This window comes from Callospermophilus lateralis, chromosome 16 (assembly GCF_048772815.1).
Source record: "Callospermophilus lateralis isolate mCalLat2 chromosome 16, mCalLat2.hap1, whole genome shotgun sequence".
Classification (NCBI taxonomy): domain Eukaryota; kingdom Metazoa; phylum Chordata; class Mammalia; order Rodentia; family Sciuridae; genus Callospermophilus; species Callospermophilus lateralis.
Genome location: NC_135320.1, coordinates 21509254 through 21536524, shown reverse-complemented (window position 1 = coordinate 21536524; position 27271 = coordinate 21509254). Strand labels below are relative to the sequence as shown.

Here is a 27271-nt window from a genome sequence, read left to right as displayed (position 1 = left end):
ATATGGAACACCAAAATGACTGTGGTAAATGTGTGGTAATTATATTTCATTGAAATTCCTAGTATGCTTGCCACTAAGAAGATTTTCAAAGCCTCTAGCTAATTACTTCATCTAATAGGGTCTGTAACTCTTTCAGAGGGTCCATGGTAGAGAAAGTAATTGACACTTGTCAGTGACTCTTGCTTTACCCCAGGTAGGTGTGTAAAAATATGTATACCTAGAGTGTATATGGATGTACATGTGGGTGCATGTGTGCACAAATACACACATATATGTGTATTTGATTTTGTGTGACACCTCATCCACACCAGAGACACTGCCAGACAACTAGTGTGGTTAAATTCCTCTTCAGAAAAAACAAAAACAAACAAACAAACAAAAAAAACCTCTCTTTCCCTTGATCTCTATCCTCACAGGAAGTCAACCAGGAATTTGACTAATGGGAAAATGTAAGTTAGATTCCAAATACACTAAGTTGCTAAAAATTCTGCCTATGTCTTTGGGTTCCATAGGAATCTACTTACACCACCATTTTTTCTGGGCCAATGAGAAAAAAAGCAGGTTTTTTGTTTTGTTTTTTGGTTTTGTTTTTTTTTTGGTACTGGGGATTGATTGAATCCAGGGGTGCTTGACCACTGAACTGCATCCCCAGCCCTTTTTATATTTTATTTAGATAGAGAGTCTCACTGAGTTGCTTTAGGATGTTACTAAGTTGCTGAGGATGACTTTGAACTCACAATCCTCCTGTGTCAGCCTCCGAGCCACTGGGATTACAGGTGTATACCACCGTGCCTGACTAAAAAAAGCAAATTTTAAAATAGATTTGGTGATGACAATTCAGAAAGAAAGAAAAAAAAAAGAAAAGAATTTACTATAATTGTGTGATATAAAAATTAATACTTGAAGCAAGGTGCCTGTAATCCCAGCATCTTAGAGAGCCGAGGCTGGAGGACCACAAGTTCAAAGCTAGCCTTGGCAACTTAGGGAAGCCCTAAGCAATTCAGTGAGAACTTGTCTCTAAATAAAAATATTCCTAAAAAGGGTTGAGGATGTGATTCAGCAATTAAGCACCCCTGGGTTCAATCCCCAGTACTGAAAAAGAAATTTAACATTTGGCCAGGAATAATGGTGCACTCCTGTAGTCTCAACTACTAGCAAAGTAGGATGGGAAAACAGCTTGAATCAGGAATTCATAACCAGCCTGGGCAATAAAGCATGATCTATCTCAAAATAATAATAATAATAATAATAATAATAATAATACCAAAGTCAGTGTCATTTGCAACCACAGACAGACCATTATTTATTAAAAAATAAAATTGGTTCCATTTTTCAGATAGAAGGTAGAGTGCTTCTTAAGCACCTATTTGCCTATGGGTTTGAATGCACTGGCCACTTCTTTTGCTATTGGAGACATCAAGTAATCAATTCTTACTTTTTAAATGCTAGAGGTAGATACCTGGTAGATGGAGAAGTCTCAAGTCATTTGGATTTAAGAGATATAGATCTACACATACCTTCAAGCACTACTAATTCCCAATTTTTTGGAGCTATGAAAAGTTATTTATTTTGCAACACTTTTCACCAGCAAGAATCCTATATGGAATATAGCTATTTTTTAGTGTAGTTGCCTCTCAGTTTCTGAAAACTTTTTGAGAATTTCACAGCACCTTCTGGAGCTAATTGGACATAACTGTGAAGGCCACTCTCCCAGGCCTGGAAATCCAGCGTCTCCAGCAGAACCTGGCAACAGGTCACATGTAGTTTTCAACCAAGTGTAAGTCACCTGTCAATAACTGTGGAGAGAGAATGGGGAAAACTGGTTATTCTTAAGTAGAGCACTTGTCCTGAAGGATTGATGCGCTGGTTGTATTTAATAATCCAACTGGAGTCATTTTCTGACCCAATTACATCAGTACATTTCTAGAAACGCCTTTCTTTGCACGAGCCACACTCGTAGATACCTACATCCTCCTCAAAGACTCATGCATCTGAGCTGTTCTGAAATATATCCCTCCTTCCTTCCCAATGGATTCCAGCTGCAAAGAGGACCCCAATTGCTAATGTATAGCAGGGGCTTTTAACCCCAACTGCACATAATAATCACGTGGAGAGCTTCTGAAAATCCCAAGGTCCAGCCAAGTTTGAGACCCCCACATGTGACCTACCTCCCTTGGGCCTGATCAAGTTAACTTCACATTATTTTTAGTTAAGTCTTCTCTAAATCCTTAGACTATACTTGTTTGTTCCCTTTTCATGAGTTGATTAATAGTTGCCTTGGTTCTCTCACAGTCGATGCTAAACATTCAAGACATTCTAGCCAAGTTTGGGTGTGGTGATGCATGCCTGTAATCCCAGATACTAGGGATGCTGAGGCAAGAGGATTTCAAGTTCAAAGCCAGCCTCAGCAACTTAGTGAGGCCCTAGGTAACTTAGCAAGACCCTGTCTGAAAATAAAAAATAAAAAGGTCTGCACCCCTGGGTTTAATCCATGGCAGTAAAATAAATAAATAAATAGAAATACATTCTAGCCAACCCACAAATAAAAGTGTACTTTAAAATGGTTTGAAACAAACAAATTCAATAACAGCCAGAGTATAAAGGGCTAAAACAAAAATCATAGAATGAGCTCTATCTATCTGGGGTCTGGGAAGTGTCCAGTAGAAGTATCAAAGCAGCTCAGAGTTGCATTTCTTCAATGTAAATTCCCTTAACAGAAAATGAAGACTGACTCTAGGTCTCTAGTTCATCATGATACTTCTGTGTACAAGTTTCATTCACCTGTTGTCAAAGCCTTCTGGGACTCTTGGCCAATCTCAACTTGGCATTAGTACACTTTGCAGCCAAGGTATTACTCCCAATGTGATATGGACACAATGAGGGGATAGATAGGAGATCATTTTAAATGGTGCATGAAAAAAAATCTTTTAAAAAATATTTATTATTTTAACAGATTTGGAAATATATAAGTGGCACAACACATAATTTTGCAGATATTATTGGGTTGGCCACAATTTAGAAATGTGTGCATTTAAAGTATCCATGCGTAGAGGCACATCGGTGATACTCATAAATAGAAAGGGGGAAAAAGATAAAAGTTTGATGATGCTTCATTTGTCAGTACTTTCATTAAATTTGATCAACTTCTAGTTGAGGCTTGTATTCTTCCTGACTCTCGAGTTAATACATGAGGAAGGAGAAGGGGTAGGGATGCAAGTAAAAAGAGGTTATTAAGTGCTTCCCTCCGCTGCTGGTATTGGGGATTGAACCCAGGGGTGCTTAACCAATAAGCCGCATCCTTTTTTATATTTTATTTGGGGACAGGTCTCTGTAAGTTGCATAGGGCCTCCCCAAGTTGCTGAGGCTGGATTTGAACTTGGCGATCCTCCTGCCTCAGCCTCCCAAGCCGCTGAGATTACAGGCGTGCCCACCATGCCCAGTTTAAGTCTTTCCATGTAGAGAATCCCATGAAATGACCTCCCAGACTCCGAGGGTGAAGGGCTATTTTTTCAACCAGTTACTCAGGAAGTGTTGGGGACACTGAGCCCTGAAGCAGTGTCATACATCTGCAGCAGGCTTGATAAGTAGCTCCAAGTAGAAACCCAGGGCAGGTTCCCATGTGTACCCACTTCTCCTAGGAGCATCCCACAGGGTGTGCAGGATTTGCAGTAAGATAAGGAAAGATGAAAGGCAACCTAGCCAGTTTGCCAGCACCTGGGATGTTCTCTGATTAGACCCATTTCTGTCTTCCTCATGAGCCACCCTTCCCTGTCTGGTGTTAGAAATTCAGGGGCAGAGAACAAAGCAGCCAGGTTTGTTTTTCCAGAGCAAGAGGGTTCTGGTGAAAAACAGCCCTGACAGCTGTGCCTGGGTCTTGGTGAAGGAAGGGCTTTCACATGATTGCTTCAAGACTGTTTAGTCTGCATGCTGAGGATTCATATATCAGTTTTTGGCTCTCGTGTCATTGGGGTAGTTGTGATTTGCATTGATTTCGTCGTCTTCTGGGTTTGCCTACAAGGAAAGAAGTGTAGCTGAGAACGGAGTTATTGCAGGGTCACTTAAAATTTGGCGTTCTTCATTCATTCTCACAGCATTGACAGTGCTTCTTTAAAAGGGTGGGTGGGGGCACTCCTAAGGCTGCAGTCCTTAATAAATAACACCTGGATCTGAATCCTCCCCTCCCCTCCCCGTTGGCTTTTGCAGAAATGGCAGTGCATTGAGGACACATCTGGGAAGCTTCGAATTCACAAGTGTAAAGGGCCCAGTGACCTGCTGACCGTCCGGCAGAGCACGCGGAACCTCTACTCTCGCGGCTTCCATGATAAAGACAAAGAGTGCAGTTGCAGGGAGTCTGGTTACCGCGCCAGCAGAAGCCAGAGGAAGAGTCAGAGGCAGTTCCTGAGAAACCAGGGGACTCCAAGTAAGACAAACGTTTGTGACCACCACAATGGCAGGCCACAGTCTTAGATAAAAGTTCCCCTTTCCACATTTCAGATATTATCAATGCATAGTTTTCAGACCAAAAGAAAATCATTGTTCTGTTTAAAATAAGAAAACTAATATTAAATTGAAATTTCACTCTCTAAATATTCCCACGTAAGCATAGAATGAAAATAGGTTTAGTAAAAACACCAGATTCAAGACTTATTTACAAATAAAAACTATAAAATGGTTATTCCAAAGGGTAAAGTATAAGGTTTAGGTCCATTTTATTTTACTTTTATGCTAATGTCCTGATTTGTCTTCCTTAAGTTGCTTTAAACCATAATCCAAGGCATCAATGCATATGCATTTCAGAGGAAAAGCAGAAACACCTTTTTTTTTTTTTGTTAAGGGCATATATTTTAATCTGTTATGGGACAAAATATATATTAGATTTTGTCAACTTATTGGATATTGTTAACTGGCAGGGTCAAACTAGTTGAATTTGGTGTGAAATGTATGACCTGGAATTCTATTTATAAAAATTATCAGGCCACTTTGAGATACCTATCATTATTATAAATATGAAAACCAGCCGGCCCACACTTTCAGTAGAAGAATGAGAGTCTGGTGCCATCTAGTGGAATAATGTGAAAAGTGGCTCACTTCTGTGGTGGTTTTCTATACTCCTTTGGAAATAAGAAACATGAATTCTGTGGCCAAGATGGGGAAATCCAGTCACTCATGAGAAAAATATATGCCCTTAACATGGTGTTTTTATCTTGGATGAGAGGTTTTAGGGTTATGAATCCTAGATCATTCATCCAAAATCATGAGTATATTCTTTATATATATGCATATTTTTCTCGAAGTCGATTAACTTTCAACAAATTCTTAAAAGAATACATAACCCAAAAAGCTAAGAAGATTTTCCTTCTTCCTGAGGGAATATTCCAGTCTCAAATAATTTACATAATTCTATCAAATTCAAAATCAGAACTGGAGGTGTAGCTTAGTGGTAGTGCATTTGCCTGATAGATAGAAAGCCCCTCTTCCAATCCCCAGCACCAAAAAAAAAAAAAAAAGAGAGAAAAGAAAAGAAAGAAAAAAAATTAAAAATCAACAAGGGACAAGGTCTCCTGACATTCTCCCTGGGGAACAAAACTGAATCACAAAAGTTTATCTTAGAAGCAGAGTCATCCCTTCTCTTTAGAAAGTTAGAGATCACACATTTTTTCCACGTTGGGCACAAGCTGTTTCAATTGCATGGAATATTGTGTGTTTGAGAGCAGAAGTGGGGCTTTTTCTTTTTTCTACAATAGTAGAACTTGTGGGCATGCCCCGTGACCCACTGTCACGGTGGCCCACCACTCAACTGAACAGTGCAAGGTCCTACAAGAGCTGTCTTGGAGCAGAGAGATTCTGATTCCTCATCTGATTTGCCCCCTTCTTTTTATTTTAGCATCAGGTTGGAGAGGTAAGTCCAGAGGATTGTACCCACAGAGTCTAAGTGCATCTGATAAACAGGGGACAATGTTTGCACATTAAAGTTCTTAGCTGGGTGGGACCCAATGAGCAATTAGTAATATTCCATGGTCACCAGAAAACATGCTGGCCTCTGCCTTACCTTACCCTCCATTTGCCAGATATGGAAAGTCACTTGGCTGACACAAGCAAATTTTAATTATTTTTTAAACATATCTTTCCCTATTTGTGCAAATACAAGATATCTAGAACATTGAGCTTTTTTTAAAAAGTAGCCCGAAGTCATAGTAAAACCATAGCCTGAGAGGTTCTAGCCCTAACTCCCACTGCCTTGCAGAATCTATGTGATGGTCAAAGCTTCAGTTCTCTCATTCATAAAATAAGGATGATAACACCAACTCCACGAGCTTGTTTTGACAATCTCAATAAAGATTATAGATTCAAGATAAATAAAAGGTGTACAAAGCATAGTAAAAGCTCAGGATATATTTGGGGTGAGGGTAACAGGGAATTGAACCCAGGGGTACTTTACCACTAGCTAAAACACTATTCCTTTTTATTTATTTATTTTTATATTGAGTCAGGGTCTCTCTAAATTGCTGAGGCAGCCCTGAACTTCCAATCCTCTGCCTCAGCCTCCTGAGTCTCAGATTACAGGCAGGCTCCACCACACCCAGCTAAGGATTATGAATACCATAATTGGTAATATAGTTTTATTCAAACATCTTAGGGGTTCCTGTTGAGAACTAAGTGTAAAAGTGCACAGCCTGCCATCAGTGGAAAGGACCTTGGAGATCACCTATATTCGTCCCCTCAGTTGAGACTCCCATGAGATGACCATGAGGTAGCACTCCCAGGACAAGAGCCCCACTTCCCTAGGTGAATCCCAGAGCCCCGTGATGCCCCAGAGCAGAGCAGCCTGTATTCCTTGACCCTCTCCAAGGCCCTCACAGTGCCGGTGATCATTTTCTTCCTTCCTAAACTGCATCAGGTCATCCATATTAACCTCACTTCCCTCATTTGCAGAGTACAAGCCCCGATTTGTCCATACCCGGCAGACACGCTCCTTGTCTGTTGAATTTGAAGGAGAAATATATGACATAAATCTGGAAGAGGAAGAATTGCAAGTGTTGCAGCCAAGAAGCATTGCCAAGCGTCACGACCAAGGCCACAGGGTGTTGGGAGGCCGCCAGGCTGCGGGCGGTGGCAACGGGGATGAGCTGCTGGCAGACAGCAGCAATGCCGTGGGCTTACCAACCACCGTCCGCGTAACACACAAGTAAGAAGGTTTTGTTGTTCTCTAGGTTTCAGATCAAAGTGACCCCCTGCCCCAGATCATCACCACTCGCACTTTGTAAAAGGTATCAACTTGGCTTTGGAGAGGCGGGCCAAGGCCTGGCCTCCAGGACACCTGGGGGTTAAGGAAGCCACAAGGGGTGTGCTTTGTGTTCAATTTCTCATTAACGCTAATCAACTGGGAATCCAGCCAGGGTGATTCTGTCACATCTTGACTTAGCAGGCCTGGGGTTCCTGCCCCTAAGCACTTACCCTTTAGTAGGCAGCAAGAAGCAGATGGAAACGGTTATAGGAGCTGGTAGAGGCTCTTCCACATGCATGGTCACTGTCCCTTAGAGCATTGCACAGTCACAGCCTCAGAAACAAAACACAGGGATCACAAAGAAGCTCTAGAAAACTGGTGTCGTTTGGGGATGGGTGTAAGTTGCAGAAAACGCCTGACCTGACTCAGATCGCGAGAGCAGGGAGATCCTTGAAGTCTAGCAGACAGGCAAGCGAAATGACTCCCCTGTGGCTTTCAAGGACTCACGTGGTCTGTGGTTCCTCCCTAGATCAACTTACTCTCTTGATAAAGAAATGTTTTCTTTCTGACATTATTAGCAAGACATTTGGTTTTTTTCCTAATGTCATCACTTTGGAACATGAGGTACTGTGAGTTCTGCCACGGTTTTTATCTCTGGGACTGGTCTCCAGTCCTTGTAGTTGTTAGAATTACATGCTTAGAGATTTAGGCCAGGGTTTGTTTCTCTGACAGCAGAGATTGACCCGTATCCCACCTACTTTCTCTCTCTCCCTAACACTTTTTCTTTGCCTCAAAGTTAATGGAAGAACTAGGGGTCCCTAGTACTAGGCCGGGGGGGGGGGGGGTGGGTGGTGGAGAAAACTTGACAGAGTACTTAAGACAAGCTCTTTTTAGACAAATGAATGAAACAGAATGATTACTCCCATTTTAATTCTGCATTTCTTCAAATAAGCCACCTGCATTATGGTTGTGGATACCTCCTTTACTTTTCTATGTGTATTTGCTCAGGCTTTCAAAGCTTGGATTTAGGGTGGAAACAATTCATGGGTTCATAATGCAAGCCGCCTCCCCAGGTGATCTCAAGGATGATCTCAGTCACAGAGAGGTGACACTCTCCTTTGCCGGAGCAGTAGCCGGGGACACATTCTCATTTACCCTTGTCTAGGGATCAGCTCCAATCTCGCTGCTTCTACCTACTAGTAAAGGGTTTTGAGGATAATAAGTTCTCTTTGCTATCATCCCTTGTGTTTTTTAATATTAGAATATGAACTTATTTGTCATGTTTTTATTTTTGTTGTTGTTATCGGTTTTTGCAGGTGTTTTATTCTTCCAAATGATACAATCCATTGTGAGAGAGAACTGTATCAGTCAGCCAGAGCCTGGAAGGATCATAAGGCATACATTGATAAAGAGGTCAGCATGGCGTCCTTGTAAGGTTATTCCAAGTCCAGACCATGCATGGTGGTGCATGCCTGTAATCTTAGCAACTCGCGAGGCTAAGGCAGGAATATTGCCAGTTTAAGCCTAGCCTGGGCGACGTAAAGAGACTATCTCAAAATGTAAAAATTTAAAAGAAGATCTGGAGATATAGCTCAGTGGTCAAGCAACCCCGAGTTCCATCCCCTTACCAGAAAAGTAAATACAATATATACAGATTCAGTTTGCCAGAATCTGGCAGGATGGGACATAACCACTGAATGCATCGCCTTTTTTTATAATTCCATGAAAAATAGAAAACTGGTCAAAGTATTTATAATTCTCCTGTGGTTTAGTGATAGTCCTGCTGAAAACAAAACAGGGTGTGAGAAGAGAATGTGGATTGACTCAATGATATTTTGACCATCTGTTCAACAAAAGGATTCAGTTATAAAAGCAGCACCTGTTAATGTTTATCCATTACACTTCAGCTGGAATACAGATAGATGTATTCTATGCCTTGTTTGTTTTTAAATTAATTGCCATCTTGAATAGGTGTAACTAAGGAACACAGTAAACAGGGTGAAAAGAAAAAGTATTTTGGAAAGAAAATCCTGAGGTTGCCAGGCACGGTTGCACACATTTGCAATCCTAGCAGCCCAAGAGGCTAAAGTGGAAGGATAATAAGTTCAAAGCCAGCCTCAGCAACTTAGGGAGATCCTGTCTCTAAACAAAAAATAAAAAGGGCAGGGAGTGTTGCTCAGTGGTTAAGCACCCCTGAGTTCAAACCCTGGTACCAAAAAAAAAAAAAAAGAGAGAGAAAGGATGGGGGCAGAAAGAAAGAAAGATCCTGATGTTAAAATGTAATGATTTGAATACATGTTTTCCAGATTGAAGTTCTCCAAGATAAAATTAAGAATTTGAGAGAAGTGAGGGGACATCTAAAGAGAAGAAAGCCTGAGGAATGCAGCTGCAGTAAGCAGAGGTGAGCATGTGCCCATCCCTCGGTCTGCTTTCTGCACCCATTTTTACACAGCTAGAGTGGTGAGCACGAGGCTCATTTCTCTTTTACCAACACCAAGCTTCATATGAATGCACTAACATAAAGTATTATGACCTCACCTCTTTAAGTCAAGTATGCCATGAATTTTAAGCAAAAGATTTTTTTTAAGTCCTAACAAACTACAGTAGTGACAACAGAGTAACTGCCTGCCATCTATGTTGCTTTAAAAAAAAAAAAAAAAATGAACTCTTCGATCAAATGCAAGGTTATGAAGACTCATTTTGTAACCCTCTGGCCTGCAGCTATTACAATAAAGAAAAAGGTGTAAAAAAACAAGAGAAATTGAAGAGCCATCTTCACCCCTTCAAGTAAGTGACTCCTTTTTCCGTGTTTGCTGGGAGTTGAGAACCATCCACTGGTCACTTGAAAAATAGCAAGGGATCTCCAGGTCTCAAGTGATGCTGTTTTGGCAGAGATAGATCCATGTAGATCCTTGACACAAGTTCAAGCCTCACCAAGGGACCTCGCAAGGCTTCTGTAATCCTTTTACGGACAGCCATGTGGAGCTTCCCCTGTAACCCTGCATGCACATTCTGCTACTCGTAGGAGACCAGGAAGGGTTTTTCTGCATACAGTGCCATCTGTGGAAAGTGGTTAAGAGTTACAGATCCTCTTAATTAGGTCAGTGTGTTCTAAAGAGCAGCCTGTTATAGCGTTGAATTCTGAAACTGCAAAGAAATACATGGATATTTTAAAATAATCCAGAATTTGCACATAAAAAGAGATTTAGCATTTGAACTGCAATGAAGTTTAATCCTTGTGTGGGAAAAGCAATAAATAGCTGGGCATGGTGGTGTACACTTGTAATCCAGTGACTCAGGAGGCTGAGGCAGGAGATTCGCAAGTTCAAAGCCAGCCTCAGCAACTTAGAGAGGCCCTAAGCAACTCAGTGAGACCCTGTTTCTAAGAAAAAAAAAAAAAAGAAGAAGAAGGCTGGGGATGTGGTTCAGTGGTTAAGCACCCCTGGGTTCAATCCTGGTACAAAAAAAAAAAAAAAAAAAAAAGCAAGATAATAAAGATTGTTTTTTTTTTTTTAAATCAGCTTTCCAAACCTATTTTTAAAACTGTCTAATGCAAGCCATCTGGTTCAACTAACCATTGACTCTATTGGTACTGAGCTACCAGAAATTTAAGCCCCTTGTCCAAAGGGTGTGGCTAGCAGGATCCATTGATTTAACTTGACATTTATCTCAATTGATGCTTACATGTAAATAAGAAAAAAGGTGGTGATGGTATTAAGGTTTAATAAGTTCTGAGTCCGTTCTCACTTATTGAGTTTGCCCTCACTATTGCTGATTATATTTTGAAGTTCTCTGTTAAAAAGTAAAGGTCATCTGTTATTGGATGTATCTAAATGTTGGTGCAAGACTCACAACAATGATCTTATTTTTCATCAAGAAAGTACCTTCTCATCATTAAAAAAAAAAAAAAAAATCCCTTCTATTGGAACAGGGAGGCTGCTCAAGAAGTTGACAGCAAACTGCAACTTTTCAAGGAGAACCGTCGGAGGAAGAAGGAGAGGAAGGAGAAGAAACGACAGAGGAAGGGGGAGGAGTGCAGCCTACCTGGCCTCACCTGCTTCACCCACGACAACAACCACTGGCAGACGGCCCCGTTCTGGAACTGTAAGTTGCTCCTTCTAAATGTCTCTTCCTTCCACCCTGCAGAGAAAGGGTATGGCCCATACCATAGTTACTTAGTCATAGTTACTTAGCAGCACAGTTCCAAGAATCCAGGGAGATTCAAGAGGAAAGCATCACATTATAATTTATACTTGAATTATTTTTCCAAAAAAAAAAAACCCAGATTTTTTGTTTAGAAAAATTTTTGGCATTTTTTACCTGATGCATTATCGTTTCACATAGGGGTGGGATTTGTTTTACATATTCATACATGCCCCCAGTGGTATTTTTTTTTTTTTTTAAATATCAAGCTTCTCTCAGGGTTCTTCTTCCTGATGATGTTTCAGAGTAGCCAGCACCTGGCAGAGTTACTACCCCATAAAAACTGCTCTATAAGTAAATAACAATGAATGCAGGGACAATTTCACCGCCCCCCCCCCCAAATTTTGTTTCTACTTTATTTCACATGCATACTGCAAGTGGAATATAGGAAAATAAAAGAGCAGTGAGGGTGCCTTAAACTCTGAGCCAATACCCACTTCATCTCATCCTACTTCAGTGTCAGCATCCTTCTTGTAGAATATTAAGACTCCTTAAAATTATTTGGCTTTGCATTGATTCCTTAGGATACAGAATTATCATGCACTTTTTAAATTAAAGTTTTTATTTTCTTTAATGATCTCTGGACAATATTTACCTAGGACATGTAGAAATAATACCTTAAGAATTCTGTGGTATGTTCTCCCAATTGAAGACTTGCCAGCCCATGGAGTAGATAAAAGCTCCCATCTTCCAATTGAGATGATCTTTGAAGTCCAGTGGGACCTGTTTCTCAAACTGGGATTTGGGAATCCCAAGGAATCTACAGACCATCTTTGAGAGGGTTAAAGTCCTATGCAGCAGGATTTTTGTTTTATCATTTTGTTTTGATGTTTCTCAGTTTGCATTCACATCAAGACCAGATGACTCTTAAAGTTATTGCATTTATCTTAGATAGAGTTCCTAAAATGGAACTGGGGACTCTCTGAGGGTTATTCAGATTGCTGAGGGTCTGTTCTCTGCCCGGCTCTGAGCTACATATCAACAATACAATAACAAACAGGACACCTTGTTCTGTACCTTCTTAACACATTCTAATGGGGGAGAGGGTGAGCAAAGCAAGTAAATGAAATAAATACACTAATTACAAGTTGTAAGCATGTGATATGGGAAACTGATCAAAAATCTTAAGGGGACTCAGGGTGGGGATGATGGGTATGTAAGTCAGCTTTTCATTGCTGTAACAAAATTCCTGAAATAATGAACTTTTAAAAAGGAAAGGTTTATTTTGAATCACACTTTGGGAGGTTTCAGTCCTTAGCTGGCCCCTGTGGTTTGAGGCCTATGGAAAGACAAGTCGTCACAGTGGGAGCACATTGTGGAAGAAGCTGCTTGCCTTACTGCAGCCAGGAATCAAAGAGAGGAAAAGGAAGGGACCAGGGTCCCAATCCCCCTGTAATTTTCAATGTCCCCAGTGACGAAAGACCTCCCAGCTGCCCCCACTCTTAGTTTCACCACCTCCCAATAACACCCGTCTGGGGAAGGATCTTTTAATCCTTGAGCCTTTGGGAAACATCCCAGATCCAAGCTGCAGAACAGTGGGGTGACACTGGAGCTGAAACCTAAAGAGTGGAGAAAAGTCACCCAAATGGAAGGGAGCCACATCCCACAGAGGGAACACAGGAGCAGGGGTTCTGAGGAAGTGACAAATTTGGTGCATTCCAGTTTGGAAAGTTCCTCAAAAGAGGGGACATTCAAAACAGGGAGCTAGAGTTGGCTCCTGCAGGAGCAGGTCCTTGTACCTCTCTGTGCTTTCTTGCCTGAGCTGAGGCACCCTGCCCAAACCTCTATTTCCTCACCTGCACCCCTGCCAGGCCTCCTATTCGAACTCCCAGACTCCTCTTGCTCTCACCAATCCATTCCACACAGAGTCAGAATGATCTCCTAATAACATCCTCTTTTTTCTTAGACTAAAAAGCAAAATCCTTAACACATCCCATGAAGCCTTGCACGCTCCAGTTTAGTCCTACTCTGAAACCATTTTCTCCCTCCCACCCTGGCCTACTTCTCTCTTCCTCAGGCATCCGGAGCCCTCTCCCACCACAGAGCCTTCGCACATGTTCTGTCTTCCTAGAAGACTCTTGTCCTGATACCCACCCAAAGTTCTATACCTGTCAAACATCGACTCGTCCTTTGAGACCTCAATTGCAAAGTCTCTTCTCATAGACATTGTCCCTGTGCCTCAGACCAGGTTAATCCCCTATCACACACCTAGCTCCCCTTATCCATGGGTTCTGCACCCACAGATTTAACTAACCACACTTGGAATATATTCTGAAAAAAATGCTATCTGTATGAACAGGCACAGACCTGTTTATTTATTTATTTTTCCATTATTTTCTGAACAATAGAGTATGACAGCTATGTACACAGTTGTATTAGGTATTCCAAGTAATCTAGTGATTTGAAGTATACAGCAGGATGTGCACTGTGTGTATGCAAATACTCAGACATTTTCTGTAAGGGATTTTGGTATCCTTGGAGGATTCTGGAATCAATCCCACACGGATATTGAAGAACAGCTGCACACTCTGGAGTGAGCTCTTCTGTGTCTCCTTTGGACTTATATTTGCCATTATACATTATCATTGTCGTTTTTAGATTTTGTCTTCACTGAACAGTTGTCTTCCCATTGGACTTCCAGTTTCTCAGATAGGATACCATGTCTATGTAACAATGTCTCCCCTGACACAGAGGAAATGCAGAACCAGTGTTAGGTAAATAAATAAGCGTAAAAGCAAACTACCCCATCCAAAATCAATTCAATTCATGTCAATTTAACTAAGCTTTGAATGCCTGCCACTGGGTGTCACCGCTAGTGATGTGAGGAACATAAAAGGGAGTAAGATAGTCTCCTGGTGTCACTTGGCTTTCAGGAGCAAAGTAGAGAATTGGTCTCATTTAAACTAAACTTGTGCTTTTTCCAGTGGACAGCATTCTTGGTATTGATATTCTGGAAAAGCTAGAATTTTTTTTTTTTTTCACAACAAACCACAGTTTTTAAAAAATCATTTTATATTAGAATCCTGGGTACACATATGCAAACACATATGTGTATCTATGTGTGTGTGTTACATAAATGGTATATATGTGATTTACATAGTGAAATTTAAAATTTGAAGAGTAACATATGTGATACGCTTTGATATATTTTATCTCCTATTTCATATTTTAATGTTCTTATTCTCCTATTCCTTCTATTAGCAGTGCCAACTTGAATCCTTGGCATTGTAGTAGGTATTCAACAGTAACAGCAAAAAAAAAAAAAAAAATAGAGAGAGAGAGAGAGAGAGAGAGAGAGGGGATCATGGTCTCTAAACATTTTTGACCATTTTTCCCACTGGCCACGTAACCTAGAGAACAGGCAATAGCACCAGTTCCATTTCTTTCCTTTTTCATTTATCAGTTTTTAAAATGAACACACAGTCTATAATTTTACCATACTAACTTGTCCTGTACACTATGAGAATTCACAAAATAAAAATTTTAAAAGAGACAAAAATAAAGAATCTTTAAAAATTGTTTTCAGTTGATCCTTTAGAGGTCCCAAAATATGTGGCTTACACTTATTAAGTACGCTTTTGTTCTTTTTTCAATCTAGATGTCATTTTTTACAATGCAGTAAGCCAAAAGATCATTTTGGAAATGTGGTCTTAGTGACTGTCTTGATTTGAAAAATAACTTGGAAAGATGTGCTGACTCAATAGATGTGTATCCTTAGCATGCTGAGTTAATTGGGGTATTTGTTTTTTAAAGTACTACTGTTAACTAAACAGTCTTTTTATTTTATTTCATTTCATTTTGTGTGTGTGTGTGTGTGTGTGTGTGTGTGTGTGTGTGTGTGATGTTGGGGATTGAACCCAGGGCATTATTCGTGCGAGGCAAACATTCTACTAATTTTGAGCTATAACCTCAACCCTTAAACAGTCATTTTTATTGAAATTTCACTTATAAATTCTCATCACTCCTGAGATTCATCAATTATTCTTTCAAAGCAATCAAAAGGTATTATATTAGTATATTTTATAAAACAAGCTCAAACCCTATTTAAAATATATATTTGGATGATTTATACATAGATTAGAAAGTTCTGGTTCCATGGTTTTTAACTTATTTAGATGTAAGCTAAATGCTTAACTAAAAATAATATAAATTATGAATAACAGCACCTACTTTCAATGAAAAAAATCATATAACAATGAAATCATTCTCAATCATCCATTTCTAAGATGTAAAAACATGACAGGATTGAGTGAGGAGAGCATAGAACACAGGATTTTTAGGTCAATGACACTACTGTGTATGAAAATATAATGTCAGATGGTTGCCATTATATATAGTCCAAACCCGTAGAGTGTACAATCACAATAGTGCCAGTGTGTCAAAGTAGGTTCATCATTTCTAACAAATGAGCCTGTTGTGGGATGTCAGTACTGGGGGACATCCATGGGGATGTTGTACATCCATGGGGATATATGGGAACACTCTGACATTCCTCTCAAATTTTCTGTGAACCTACTACACCAAAAAATAAAATCTATTGATTTTTTTTTAGAACAATCAGTTTTCACTTATTGTTTAAAATATCCCTTTTCACTTAAATGGACAGATTTAGTGCATCTATACCGCAGAGGACAATAGAGTCTAGCAGTTAAGAAAAGCCTGTAGTCAGACCCCCACATTGCCAATTGTCAACTCTTCAACCGGGACAAATTACTTAAGTTCTCTGTGCCTTGGTTTTCTCATGGGCAAAATGAGGATGATAATAATAAACTGTCTCTGAAGGTTAATTTGCAAATTCAGTGAGCTAATACATGTAAAATGTATAATGTACAAGGAATATTTGCCTATCCTAATAAGTATGCCTATTCTAATTGTTTTGAAAATATTTGCTAGGCACTATGTTTCTGAAACTCGATTACTATTGACAGGAAGGTCAGCAAATTGTACCCTTTGCCTTTTTGGAAATAAAAGTGGATGATTTGTTTTTAAATTTAATAATTTCTTTTCAATACTTTGTACCAGGCAATTTCTGCATGGTACAAAAGATGTTTGGATCAAAGCCAATCACATATTAAAATGAGTCTACAATGATTTCAAATGACATCATCCCAGAATCCACCAACCTCCAAACCTTCTCCAAAACCTTGCACACTGCAGAACCCTGTCTTTCCATTGACCATTTTTCCCACTGGCCACGTAACCCAGAGAACAGGCAATAGCACCAGTTCCATTTCTTTCCTTTCTCAAAAAAGGTAAAGAACAACCATCAGGAGATGTTCTGATAATCTTTTCCCAATCTGCATTCACCCCAGTTTGGAGACTTCTAACAGAACTAAGGGGAGAATCAGGCTGAAACTCCACTTGACCTTCACCCTCTACAAACCCACCATCTTGTTTTCCACTTTCATGGAGTTTCACAGCAAATTTGCATAGAATGGGAGGAAGTATAAGAAAGAACACTTGAGGCTTCCAGGGTAGAGAATGGAGGTGACTGATTTTTCATTCTTTTTTTGTTTTGTTTTGTTTTCCTATCCAACAGTGGGATCTTTCTGCGCTTGTACCAGTTCTAACAATAACACCTACTGGTGTTTACGGACAGTGAATGAGACACATAATTTTCTTTTCTGTGAGTTCGCCACTGGCTTTCTGGAGTACTTTGATATGAATACAGATCCTTATCAGGTACGATAATATGTTTTCACTTTAGAAAGATTGTTGGAAAGAAACAACCAGGACATGAACTTCAATCTGTCCTCCCACCTCTTCCTCCCCAGCTCACAAACACCGTGCACACAGTAGAACGGGGCATTTTGAACCAGCTACATGTACAGCTAATGGAGCTCCGCAGCTGTCAAGGGTATAAACAGTGCAACCCAAGACCGAAGGGCCTAGAAATTGGTAAGGACAAGAATCTTGTGTTTTTCTGTATTGCCTAGAGATCTCTTTGTGTGACCAAGTTTTCTATCTATGAAATATCTACATGCATGAAAACAAATAGCTCTGGATATGTATAGGGAAATTTCCAGGCAATTCCAAACATAATTTGGTCTCTAAGTTTAGCTCTGAGTGCACAGTCAAAAAACTAGCCATCAAAAGATTTGGTGAAGGTGGGCGCGGTTGCACACGCCTGTAATCCCAGCGGCTCAGGAGACCGAGGCAGGGGGATCATGAGTTCAAAGCCAGCCTCAGCAACAGTGAAGCCCTAAGCATCTCAATGAGACCCTGTCTCTAAATAAAATAAAAAATAGGGCTTGGGATGTGGCTCAGTGGTTGAGTGCCCCCGAGTTCAGTCCCTGGGACACTCCCTCGCGCACACACACAAATAAGTTTGGGTGATTTGGTGAGTGTTTTCTTCCAATCTCTCCCTCAAGTCTATGTGATTAGTAAACTCCAATTCCTGATAAAGCATCTATTAGAAGACAAGACAAAACTGAGGATTTCTTTGCTATTGCTGTCAGCAGTCATAAAATACTCTCTAAGAAAATCAGAAGATCCTCTTTTGTTAAGGGAACTTGGATGGAAACACATAATGCCCTATTTCTGTTTGTCATAGTTTGGGTCCCTCCCCCAGTTGAACCCTTGTCTGTTATACAATGAATTAGATTTCTTTTTGCCAATAGCTCCCATCTGAAAATAGAGATATCTGAGCAGTGTATTCCCTTGGGATCTGAAAGTATAAGAGGGTCTGTATGGAATCAGCCAAGTGTTCCGTCCCTGCTCTGCAGTGTTGAACTGACTTCTCCTCTGGCTTATGGAGATGCGGTTCTCTTTCAAAATCAGACCCAGCTTTTTACCAGTTAATGAGAATATGCACTGCTTCTCAATATTTATGTAAAAATTTAAAGATCAGCTATCCAGAGAAGGAGAGAGAAAGAACTGAAGCTAGTAAGGACATTGGTATAGACGAGTCTGACAACCCCAAAAAAGTAAAGAAGTGGACTCACAGGCATTTGGGAGCGGTTTGCAGGAGCCCTTTGTCTGCAGCTGAGTTTTAAACTGTGTCTTGTGGGTCCCATACAGAGCCAGCATCCTCAGAATAAAAGTGGGCAGCTCTCTGGGCCATACGACTTGAAGGGAGAAAGGGGGCCCCCCTCCCATCCTTCCTGCCTGTAATGTCCACCACTATGGGATCCTAAAGTTTTCTGAGATGTGAGCGTCCTATAAGAAAATATAAATCCTGTGAGGGAGATCACATCTCAGTTCTCAATCAGCACTTCTCAGTTAACACTTAGTGAAAATAAGTCACTAAGCCAAGAGAGGGCGGGGCTTGCAGAATAGGTCCCTTGGTCACTGACCCCTCTCAGCTCAAATCTTTTCAAATATCCTGCTAATCTCACGACCTTTTCCTGAAATCTTACAAAAAGAAGAAAGGAAAGAAAGAAACAGCCCACAAAGGCCTGGAATCTCAGCCAACTATTAGAGGCACTAGAAATATTACACCCAGATACCTCTCCCCAAAAGAACATGACACTCTAACTCACTGGTGATGACAGTGCAGCTCTACTTGGTGACATCTGATAAAGTCCTTAATGATGAATGACGTGCCAGGTGGAGTCCGTTATTGCTGCTCCACTTCAAGTCATCCACCTTCTAGACTATTCCTAAGGGAGATCATTATGGGTCCATTTTTCAAGTGTTTTGTCTGAAAAAGAGCCCAAATTTAACTTCCACTGAGAATTATGTGAACTTCCGGAAGTACTTATTTCACTGCTTTTAAATGAACTCAACTCTATTTTTTCATGGGAACTGTGACTTTTTTATTTTTTAACCTTAAACCTTTTTATTTGTAGCTTTCAGTCCTCATTTCGAACCCCTCTAATAGAAAATCTCTGGATTTTAGCACTCTGTATTTAACCCAATATGTTTCTTTCTAGGGTTTAGATGTTGTGCATGAAAAACTACATAGTGAATGGTTTTATAAGTTCTCAAGCTAACATAAATCACTCTTGTATTTTCCTATATCAGGAAATAAAGATGGAGGAAGCTATGACCCACACAGGTATTCACATTTATTTTTTTATTCTTGGAAACTTCTTTTCAATAATTGCATGTTTTCACCATTCAAACTAATTTCTGCTTCTTACCATGTCTTGGAACATAGCTTGGAGTGCATGCTTGTTCTAACCGTGTTCTTCATCACATTTGGTCCCTGGTTACAGATCTTTCGCTTTGCTTTTACATCAGTTCATTGACCTAGCAAGCTGCATCTCCAGGCACTTACTCACCCCCATCCTTGTGTGCTTGTTGGGTGATGCTTTGGAGCATGGAATGTTGCGAAAGGGGAGAAACACAGACTGGCCTTTCAGAGCCCTGGGAGAGAGTGGGAGATCTCTTCTCTTTGTAGTGCCAATTAATTTGGTTGGAGGTTTCATGGAAACCATTAAAGATTTTTATTAATATAACATCGGTAACACGAAAGGACTAATGAGAAATTTAAGGACATTCTAAAGCTGAACTTGGAGTAAACCAAAGGAATTTCCTCATTAATGGTCATTCAGTGGCAAAAGCAGCTATAATCAGGAGAACATGGAAGGTTCTGCAGGGTGGTGGTGAATTCACAGAAGATGCCAGAGGTAATGGCGGGATATCTAGAGTCAAGACTCAGTCAAGTCTCAACATAGCACCGAGACACATGAACATCATAAGCATCCATCTTCTTCCCCTTCAGCCACATCTATCCCTTTCTACCTCACTGTGCTCTGGAGGGGGGACCCACACATGGAATGTGTGCCTTGGTCACCAGGAATATCAGCCATTGCTGATATTCAGACCTCAGGAGGGTCTATTAAAGCCATGCCATGTGAAGAAGATGGGAACTTTCCTTGCCACCTCTTCTGAGGGGACACTGAGGCATGGGTGTGCCAGAATCTTTATTAATGAATCCTCTTACGAGAAAAATTTCTGCCAAAGAAACATGGACCCAATCAGCGCCATGCATGTGGATATCTTCTCAGAAAAATAAAAGAATATCGCCATTTCAGGGGACCCTGTTCATCCTGCCACCTCTCCCTCCATCCTTCTGAGCTAGGGTCTCAGATTCCTCCTTTTAGAAGCAACTGGTTTGTCTAAGAAGAAGCTAAATGACAATAGGAAGGTGTTGAAAAAGATAGAAACAAACCAAAGAAACTGTTTTGAGGATATTTGATAGCCATTATGCATCTCTTCTATTTCCTCTCCCATTTTTCTTCTTTCCTTTACTCCATCTGTCCCCAGATCGACCCTGAGTCACCTCCCCCCTCCAAGTACATTTAAAAGATTCATACACCGGGAATATTTTCTCTGCTCCCTGCAGTCACATTCAGACATTTCTGAAGTGTAACGTTATAAAAGAACCTAATACTAAATATTGACTTCACAGTTATGTTTTGATGCACTCTGTTTTACAGCTGAGGGATTTTGAGTCTAGCATCCTCTCACTTCTGTCATGAAAGAGGTGAAAGGGTATTATTAGCAGGTAACTGTTTACAACACACCTAGTCAGAGCTGAGTCAGTTATCTCCATGAAGTCCTTCCTGGACAACTGAAATGAAGGATGTTTAACTGTACGTGGGGTGCAGTTAAGGGACAGGCATCTGGGACAGGATGCTCCCCTTTCCTGATCCCTGCCAGCACCACCCAAAGAGATAAATAATCAATTGCTTTTGCGGTCACTCTGACACAGCTTTGGCAACTTCAGCTTTGGGAAGCACGTGAACAAGGGTGACAGGATGTTACTTGTTACTTTTCTTTTTCTTTTGAAACTCCTTACCAAAGGGCAACTCTAAGGATACTCTACAATTCAAAATAACTGGAATTTCCAGACTCTACCGTTTCATAATCCATAAGGTGAACCATCTTACAGCAGATGTTCACCATGGCAGACACGTCTTAACAGGGGGGTTGCTAAGAGAACATGTGCCTTGTCAATCAAAGCTGAGGACTCACTGGACCCTACATGCATGTTGAATGTGGCCTTGCCTGTTCATTGTGTCTTGTTGGAACAGATGCAAAACAAGCCACTGAATATGTGGGTGGAGTTTACCAGTACAGAGCCCTCCATCCATGGCATACCACTTAAGCCCACTCAAAAGCCTTAGTTCTTTAAGACTTTGTTAGTTAAATAAAAAACTAATTAAAATGTACCTTAATCTTAAATTAATGAGAAAAATGTTAACTATCAGATCTGAAAGATTTGGAATTGAAAAGCTCAGCAGAGTATGGTAGAAAATTTATCATGTACAATGTGGATTATAAGTGTTTTAAAACTATCTTCTTTTTATAGATTTTCACAATTTAATCTTCACATTTATTTAGAGGGTCTTCAAAAAGCTGTTCCCTCTTTTTGTTTTTGTTTGCTGACTTGTTTTCATAGTTACGAAGTGTAAGAGGCAAAGGGAGCTGAAATGCTTTTCTTATGCAGTCTTTTTCCAGTAAGAAAAAGTCATGGCACCCACAACTTAGGAAATAATTTTTAGTTTGATTTGAAAACAATAACTTCTGTCTTGCAAAATAGAGTAGGATCAACAGGATGATAGGGTATTTATTTTTCCTTTTGCATTTGAAATTCACCATTTCTGCTCTTTGATGTCTTAGAAGAGTTCCTGGCAGTCATGGCTGTGGGCCTACTGGCTGTAAGGGTGTAAGGGGAAATTTCTCTCTCTCGCTCTCTCTCTCTTTTTCTTCTTCTTCTTCTTCTTCTCCTTCTCCGTCTCCTCCTTCTCCTTCTCCTTCTCCTTCTCCTTCTTCTCTCTTTCTCTTTATCCCCTCATCCTCCCAGCCCCCAGAATGAACCACCAGTTGTCCTTTTCCAAAAAGCTGAGGCCAACTACTTGTCCTGTCCTGAGCTGATCAGTGTATGACTATGAGGTCTAGAGGGCCTCTTCTCCTCTTCTCTCTTCCTCTCTCCCTGAGTGGTCAATCAGTAGTCCTTTCCCAAAATCTGAGGTTGACCAGTTGTCTTGTCCTGAACTCATCAGTGTGACACTATGGTGAGTAGTTTTGACCAGCCTGGCTCTGGCAAGACTGCTTCCAGAGCCTTTGCACCAGGTCCTCCAGGCCAGGTGACCACATGGAGTTCCACCCTCAACAACCAGACAGTCCACCTTGCTTTGTTTTGTATTGATTCATCTCTCCATAGAGCAACAGTTGGTTCTGATGATGGATGTGGGTGACATGGCTATAGTGCATTGTGGTTATGAACACAGGTGCTGGAGACAGTCAGCCTTGGTTCAAGACCCAGCCTTGCTGGTGAGCATGCTGAGAACAGCACAGTACTCAGCAAGCTCCAGGAAGTGACGGCTGTTATTAGGAAAGTAGAATACAGAACATTTTCACAAAAGAAACAGTGTGCTGAAGAGGGTAGAGACACTAACTCATAGGACATTACCATATTTTGTGTTATTAAGGAAGAACTACAACTCAGTGTGAGAACCAGGTGTGTTCTTGAATCTTTCTTAATAGATTCACAACCTTTCTGTGTCGAGGGTTGGGGGACAATTACCACAGCTTGAAATCATCTAGATTTGGCCTAGAGATGCTCTCTCCAGAACAACCCTACTCAGACCTTTGCTCTCTGAATAAAGAACCTCAGAATGGCCCAAGACAAAGGCTTCCTTTTGTGAGCTGGAAGAACCCAGGACAGGGACATGGGCGTTTTAGGTCTTAAACATGCTATTTTGATTTTTCAACATGCTATTTTGATTTAACTTTACATTTACAGAAAACTTACAAGAATAGTTCCAAGAAATTTGCTTCATCATTTGCCCTTGTTCTCTCTGCCCCTCCCCCCATATTACACACTTTTCTTTTTCTAAATCAGTTTCAAGTAATTTGCAGACATCATACCTCTTTATATAAAAATGCTTTAATATATATTTCCTCAGAGCATCTTTTTACATAACTGCTGTAAATTTATTGAAATCAGGTAATTCAGTGTTGATAGGTATCATCCAATCTACATTCTATATTTAAATGTCTCCAATTGTCCCAAAAAATGTCATAACTATAGTTTTTTTGGCTTTTCTTTGTCTGATCTGGAATCCAATCCAGAACCATACATTGTGGTAAATTGTCACCTCTTTTCAGTATCACTTCTTCTGAAACAGTTTCTCAACATTTTGTCATTGGTCATGACATTTTGAAGAGTACAGGCCAGTTGTTTTGTAGAGTGTCCTTCAGTCTGAGGTTTGTCTGTGGTCCCTCATCATGGGACTGGAGTTTTGCATTTGGGGCAGGAATACACCTAACCAACATTGTACTCTCAGGATATCTCATCAGGAGCTGCATGACATCTGTTTGGTGGTGCAACCTTTGATAACTTGGCTAAAGTGTGGATCTATAGGTTAATACTCTGTATAATTGTTATTCTTCCTTTTCAATTAATAAGTAATTCACCTACTAGCTTTTGCAGACAGTCTTGATTCTTGCCTGGATCACTCATTGTTAACATAATGACTGCAATTGTTGATTTTTCTACCCCAGTTGTTCCTCCTTTTTTTTTTTTTTTTGTACTGGGGACTGAACCCAGAGGCACTTAACCACTGAGCCACATGCCTAGCCTTATTTTGCATTTTGAGACAGGCTCTCACTAAGTTGCTCAGGTCCTTGCTAGGTTATGGAGGCCGGCTTTGAACTAGCAATCCTCCTGCCTCAGCCTCCCAAGATGCTGGGTGTCTCTTCCATTTCTTAGGTAGTGTTCCATGGTAAAGAAGTGAATGTCTCTTCTTACTTCTTTATTTGTATCCATATGGAATGATAAGCCTTCCTTTATTCCATGGATGTTCTTTTGCTATCATTATGTCTTTTAAGGATCCAAGTGTTCCAAGTTCAGCCACAGGTGCCTTCCAGTGGCTTCGGTGTGCTGCTGGGTCATCCCCATCATTCGTGAGCACTGCATTGCTTTCTAGCCCAGCAGCTGTTCCAGTTTCATCTTGTGCTTTTGCCCCCCAACATCTGGAATCAGTTGTGTCTCCAAAGTCTCCAGTTCCTCCTACAGAGGAGGGGAACTTGACCAAGACTCACACAGTCTCATATGCTCTCCTGGGGACAGAGTGACCGTAAAACGCAAGCCTTCTGATGGGTAGGATTGTGCCAATTCCAACACCAACCATGTCTACGTGGAGAAGCTTTTATTTGTTTGCTCTTTATTCTTTCCATTTTTTCTTCTCTTTTTCTGTATTGAGAATCGGACCCAGGGATGATTTACTACATCTCGCAGCCCTTTTTATTCTGTGAGACAGGGTCTTACTAGTTGCTCATGCTACCCCCAAGCTTATGATCCTCGCACCTGGGCCTCCTTAGTTGCAGACATTCACCACCACACCTGGCTTTTTTTTTTTTCAATTTTTAATTGTTATGCAATTATCTTTGTAATTAAGGCCACTCCTTGATTAGGAAAAAATACCTTTTACTGTTCTATTTTGAATTGATTTGCAGGGTCACTTGCTTGTCCAGTTAAGTAGAAAACATATTTTGCACTAATGAGACACCTTTACCTCTCTCTCCACAGAGGACAGATATGGGACGGATGGGAAGGTTAATCTGCCCAGTCTCACGGCAGCCATGAGCTGGCAAGGCCTGGAGGAACCATACAGTGTGAATGAAAACATCTATAGGTACAGACTCAACTATAGACGTAGTCTGGTGGACTGGACTAATGACTTGAAGGGTATAGATGGAGTATTTGCACTGCTGAACAGTCACTTTGAGCAGAATAAAACAAGTCAGACGAAAACAGCTCAAGGTGATGGGTTCCTGATTGTCTCTGCTGAGCTCTCTACGCCAGTGGATATGGCCTCTGCAGAGTCAGATGAAGGCCCAAGTTGGGGAAGAACCTCGTTTGACCTTGCCAGCCAAACCTTCAAACCCTGCATTTGAACCAACCAACATTAAGTCTAGAGAGTAAACTTGAACGGAATAATGACATTCCAGAAGTGAATTGTTTGAATTCTGAACACTGGAGAAATGGTAAAACTGAAAAATGGATGGGGAATGAAGAGGTCACTCCTTTCTGAAAGTGATTTCAGTAGCAATGGTGTGACAGAGTTGGTGCACCAGCCCTACCCCCAGGCTGCGGCCCATATCAGCAGGCATCAGAAAGAACTTCCCCAGGATGCTGGTCCAGGAGAAGAAGTTTTTGAAGATCAGTTTTATCTTCCTGTGCATTCTGAGGGAGCCTCTGTTCATCAGACCTTCAACCTGTCCATCATGGACCAGTCTATTCATTCCAGCAGAGCAGAGAGGATGGAGAATAATCACACAAAGGAGAGCTTACAATCTAGAAGGCAGTGCCCACTGCTTTCCACTCTCCCGATTAGATGAAACTATTACCTTATCCTAAACGCAGTATTTTTTTAACTTTTTATTAGTAAACTAATAAGGGCAATCAATCATAGCTACCAACATTCCAAGCAGCCCTGGGTACCTTTGTGCAGAAAGAGTTAGTGTGCAAGTGTTGTGCACACAGGGACTCATCAGAATTCATATTTGCCAAGAATAGAAAGAAAGGTTGAGGTTTTTTTTCTGTTTGGTTTTTGTTTTGGTACTAAGCCAGTATTATCTTTTTGAGCATTGTAGGGTCATGCATATGTAAATGTTACCCAGTCAAAATGGCTAAAACTGTGCCTTTCCAAGCTTCTAAAACCAACACCCTTGGCGACATTGTGCTGCCAGGATAAGGAAGTTTTGATTCATTTCGAGCCACTGGAATTTTTCAGTGCCATCATTGTGGATTCAGTTATCTTGCACTTTGAGATTGGAATGCCATGTGTATTTGGTGCATTTAATTTTTTTTTACAGATGTATCACAGACACACTGGTTGCTCTCAGTGTGACACAGTCAAATAGATCCCCCAGGATGACACACAGTATGGATCACATATTGTTTAACATGCTTTTGCCAGAAAATATTGCATGTGTTTTACCTCGACTTGCTAAAATTGATTAGCAGAAAGACGTGGCTAATAATGTTGGTGGTAAAAATAAATAAATAAATAATAAATAAAAAAACCAAGATTGCCTGCTCTGTCTGCATCTGGCTCAAGCTGTCCACTGTATGCTTAATAAGGTTGCTAAATTGTGGTTATTTTCTTGACAGGAAAAAAAAGGACTAAAGACCTTTTATTTCCATCTGCATTTTGTTTTCTTGGCCTGGTTAATAAGCTTAAGCATTTGAAAAATTATGTGTAGCTTTGAACTTATGTAACGAATTTTCTCCAATAAACAAAAATCATCAATGTCTTATAATTTAAACAGACCATAAGGGAGGTTAACTTTATAACATTGTGTTATATAACTTTTTAAGACCATCAACAAGTTCTGGTTTTGTTTAAGGATATAGTTCAAAATTGCTTCTGAAGAACTCTGTATTCTTGCAAATATTCTTGTTTCATATTAGATTTTTAAATTCCAGCAAAAGGATTACCTCATCGGAGTCATCAGAGCCCATTCAACTTCCCAAGAAGGTTTTGTTTGTTTGTTTGTTTAGCTTAACAGTGATTTTCTTTTTATTTTTAGATAATTCATTTAGGTAAATTATGTTTCTTTTAAGTGTTCAAGGTAAACTTTTTAAAAAAATTAACACGTTATAGTTGAATCTTTGGTAACTTTAAGTCTTAATCATAGACTCTGTACATATGTTAAAATTAACTAGCTGTTTATCAGATGTGTGTCATTGGCCGAATGACAGAATAAACATATTTATGGTCATGAATGATGTGCTTTGTAAAAAATATTTCAAGATATTAGGAAGCATACTGTGTTTTTTTTAATCCTGTATAATACTCTGTGATACTTTTATAGAACAATTCTGGCTTCAGGAAAGTCTAGAAGCAATATTCTTGAAATAAAAGGTGTTTGAACTTTACC

General features: G+C 40.3%; 1 protein-coding gene across 1 annotated transcript in view; it reads left to right on the top strand.

The window, feature by feature from the left end:
* LOC143381767 (extracellular sulfatase Sulf-1) overlaps positions 1-25509 on the top strand; it is a 75086-nt gene extending 49577 nt beyond the window's left edge. Inside the window, exons 10-19 of the mRNA XM_076835405.1 lie at positions 4204-4420; positions 6934-7186; positions 8542-8638; positions 9532-9626; positions 9947-10012; positions 11157-11329; positions 16968-17110; positions 17203-17326; positions 19394-19427; positions 24915-25509. Of these exons, the coding sequence (XP_076691520.1) occupies positions 4204-4420; positions 6934-7186; positions 8542-8638; positions 9532-9626; positions 9947-10012; positions 11157-11329; positions 16968-17110; positions 17203-17326; positions 19394-19427; positions 24915-24945 (1233 nt within the window). The 3' untranslated portion in view covers positions 24946-25509. The remainder of the gene's footprint in view (positions 1-4203; positions 4421-6933; positions 7187-8541; positions 8639-9531; positions 9627-9946; positions 10013-11156; positions 11330-16967; positions 17111-17202; positions 17327-19393; positions 19428-24914) is intronic.
* The last annotated feature ends 1762 nt before the right edge of the window (positions 25510-27271 follow it).